Source organism: Sander lucioperca, chromosome 17 (genome assembly GCF_008315115.2).
Source record: "Sander lucioperca isolate FBNREF2018 chromosome 17, SLUC_FBN_1.2, whole genome shotgun sequence".
In the NCBI taxonomy this organism is placed as follows: domain Eukaryota; kingdom Metazoa; phylum Chordata; class Actinopteri; order Perciformes; family Percidae; genus Sander; species Sander lucioperca.
In genome coordinates, this window is record NC_050189.1 from 28,256,752 (window position 1) to 28,260,498 (window position 3,747).

General features: G+C 48.1%; 1 protein-coding gene across 1 annotated transcript in view; it reads left to right on the top strand.

The window, feature by feature from the left end:
* The window catches only part of LOC116034655 (ceramide-1-phosphate transfer protein-like), a 5,321-nt gene extending 1,948 nt beyond the window's left edge, over positions 1 to 3,373 (top strand). The window contains exons 4-6 of the mRNA XM_031277354.2: positions 495 to 666; positions 2,040 to 2,236; positions 2,970 to 3,373. Coding sequence (XP_031133214.1) covers positions 495 to 666; positions 2,040 to 2,236; positions 2,970 to 3,198 — 598 coding nt within the window. The 3' untranslated portion in view covers positions 3,199 to 3,373. The remainder of the gene's footprint in view (positions 1 to 494; positions 667 to 2,039; positions 2,237 to 2,969) is intronic.
* The last annotated feature ends 374 nt before the right edge of the window (positions 3,374 to 3,747 follow it).

Consider the following 3,747-nt stretch of genomic DNA (forward strand, 5'->3'; position numbering starts at 1 on the left):
GGGAATGAGAGGAGGGGAACACCAGAGCAGGGGGAATGAGAGGAGGGGAACACCAGAGCAGGGGGAATGAGAGGAGGAAATGCCAGAGCAGGGGGAATGAGAGGGGGGAAACGCCAGAGCAGGGGGAATGAGAGGGGGAACGCCAGAGCAGGGGGAACGAGAGGGGGAACGCCAGAGCAGGGGGAACGAGAGGGGGAACGCCAGAGCAGGGGGAACGAGAGGGGGAACGCCAGAGCAGGGGGAATGAGAGGGGGGAACGCCAGAGCAGGGGGAACGAGAGGGGGAACGCCAGAGCAGGGGGAATGAGAGGGGGGAACGCCAGAGCAGGGGGAACGAGAGGGGGAACGCCAGAGCAGGGGGAACGAGAGGGGGAACGCCAGAGCAGGGGGAATGAGAGGGGGGAACGCCAGAGCAGGGGGAACGAGAGCCGCGTTACTAGGTAGTTAGCCAGTTAGCCGGACACGCTAACTCGTCACCGATGAAATCTGTTGCAGTTTCATGGAGTCTCTGGGGACGATGGTCAGCTTCTTCTCCCAGAAGGTGAAGGAAAAGGTCGTTCTGATACGAGAGCTGTCCCTCAAACGTGCCGCAGAGGCTCATGGGAAACGCGGTCCATCTGACCGCTCAGGACTACAAACCCCGGCTTCGTTTGGACTACGGAGCGGGGTGAGTGTCGCGGAAAAAAACACGGCCGGACACACACACACACACACATATACACTAGAGCTGTCAATCTTCCTCTATAATACCATTCAAATTCCATTTGATATTTTTAATGAATATTTAATGCTCAATTGCAGCCTGTAAAATAATATGTACTACACTATTCAGGCTTATGCGTTGTCAATGCCACTATAAGCATGTGGTTGTTGTTACACGGTCCGTCCACTAGAGGGACTTCCAACATTGGCCTGGCCTTGAGGCGACCTGCACGCAACTTTGTTTACATTCATTTTCCATTACGAGCACACAGCGACAAACACAAATCAACAGAGAACTCTGTAATGTAACATTATCTAACAAGTGTAGTGAAGCAGCTCTGTTGTAAAGGCTAACGGTGCTCGGTTAGCACAATGACATCATGTTAGAAAGCACAGCCGAAACCATTTGTCATAAACTAGCTAGGTAAGAAACAAACAATGCTAACGGCATTAATAACTAAGCCAAACGGGGCTGTCACTACTATTTTAGTGATTTATAAGCAACCTGTTTCTTGCAGATTGTCACGTTACTGAGAATACAGCTATTAGAAGGTAATATATAAGTAGAAGCTAACTCTGACAGCTGTAGGGCAACTAACATTACCTTTAGCTGTCTTCATGAAGCTCCCAGCTAAGCTAACGTTAATGTACCTCGCGACGCAGTTAGAAAACAAGAACGAGCTAACTAATGTTAACATAAGCACTTTGGCTCGGTGGAAGTTGATTTTAAAGTCATGTTAAAACTATTTCCCGTCCTTCTTACGATTTCCAGCCGCAGCCTGTCACTCCCCCGTGTACTAACGTTACTCGGTACGTAACGCTAGCGCCGTAATGTTGTACTAACGTTATCTGACCTCACAATGCCTTGTGTTTCTCACTCCCGCTAAGTTATTGTTGATAAGACGTGACATGAGGGACATATGCGGGGAGGCCAAGGCGAGAAGAGGGAGATTAGCTAACGTTAGCCAACATATTTATAAAAAAAAAGTCACATCCGAATAGTAATTTCAGCATTCGAATAGTATTGATTTTTTTACTATTGGAATTATATGAATTGAATTGAAATGAATTTCGGCATTCGTTCCAACAGCCCTAATACACACACACACACACACACACACACACACACACACACACACACACACACACACACACACACAAAAACACACACACGCTCATGGGAAACGCGGTCCGTCTGACCGCTCGAGACTACAAACCATGCCGTTTGGACTGCAGAGACTGCAGTGAGTGTAGCGGAAAAAAACAGTTAAACACTGATTTATTTTTCGTTTTTTCTCTCTCTCTCTCCCTCCCTCTCTCTCTCTCTCTCTCTGGAAGGCGTACCGTTCAGTCCGCTCCATGGTGGAGGCGGAGCTAAAAGACGGCGTGGTGGACTTCTCCCGGCGGACGGATTCTGGCTGCAGGACGCTGCTGCGGCTGCACCGCTCTCTGCTGTGGCTGCAGCTCATGCTGGAGGGTTTGGCTGAAGGACCGGACGCCAACGGACAATACAAGACCCCCGGAGAGCTCAGCAGGTAACGCCTTCTCTAACTAGCGCTGCTGCTAACGACTAAGCTCTCGACTACATTTTTCAATTAGTCGACTAATCTAAATGACGTGTTTGTTATTTTGTTGTGTCCATTTTATCGGCTCCATCTAGCCTACTGCTCCCAATAAGTGACAAAATAACGCCAACATGTTCCTGTTTACATGTTGTGATTTGTAGAGTCACAGCGTGTACAAATAACAAGGTCACATGACACACAGCCATCTTCTAACCGTAAACATACTGGGAACTATATTCTCAGAAAGGGCGAAGCACTGCTACTGCTGCTACTTGGGCGGAGTGATATGCTCGCAGCACCTGAGAAGCCCCGAGCAGAGAGTAGCAACGTAGCAACAAAAAAGTGACAAAAATGTAAAAAGAATGACAAAAAATTTGAAAAAAAATGTCAAAAAAGTGACAAAAAATTTGAAAAAAATGTCAAGTGACAAAAATTTGAAAAAATTACAAAAATGTCACAAAAATGTCAAAAAAAGTGACAAAAATGTAAAAAAATGTATGTATCAACAAAATGTCAAAAATGTGACAAAAATGTCAAAAACAAAGTGACAAAAATGTAAAAAAAAAAATTGAGAAAAATGTCAGAAAAAAGTGACAAAGATGCCATCACCGGAAAGGTCTTCTAATATCCTTCCCTGGTCTCCGTCCAGAGCAGCGGGGTCTGTTGGTCCATTCTTACATACGGTCTGTGGTTCCCTCCTCAGGGACGCCTACAGGGTGGCGTTGGCGCCCCATCACCCCTGGGTGCTGCGCCAGGCGGCGGAGTTCGTGTTCCTCGCGCTCCCAGACCGAGGCTTCTTCCTGCAGCTGGTCTGCGTGAAGACGCAGCACGAGGCCGCGCCCGTCCTGCACGCCATCATCGACGCTCTGGCGCTCGTGCACGTGCAGACGCAGCGGATCCTCGCCGAGCACGGCATGCTGGAGCTGCCCTGAACGCACCGCCGCCGAGACTCCAGGACTGTACGTACAAAGAGAGACTTCCTGTCGGACAGGGCTTCAAAATAAAAGACTTCCTGACCCCAAAATACACACACAGTACTCACAGTACACAGACAAAGTACACACACACACCTCACAGTACACACACAGTACTCACACACACACACACACACACACACACACACACAGTACTCACAGTACACACATACACTCACCTCACAGTACACACACAGTACTCACAGTACACACACACACAGTACTCACAGTACACAGACACAGTACACACCTCACAGTACACACACACAGTACACACAGTACACACACACACAGTACACACACACACTCACCTCACAGTACACACACAGTACTCACAGTACACAGACACAGTACACACCTCACAGTACACACACTCACCTCACAGTACACACACAGTACTCACAGTACACAGACACACACGCACACAGTAGTCACAGTACACACACAGCTCACACACTGGAGAATCAATCACTCAAAGCAAAAAAAGTTGTGAAAAGATAACACTCA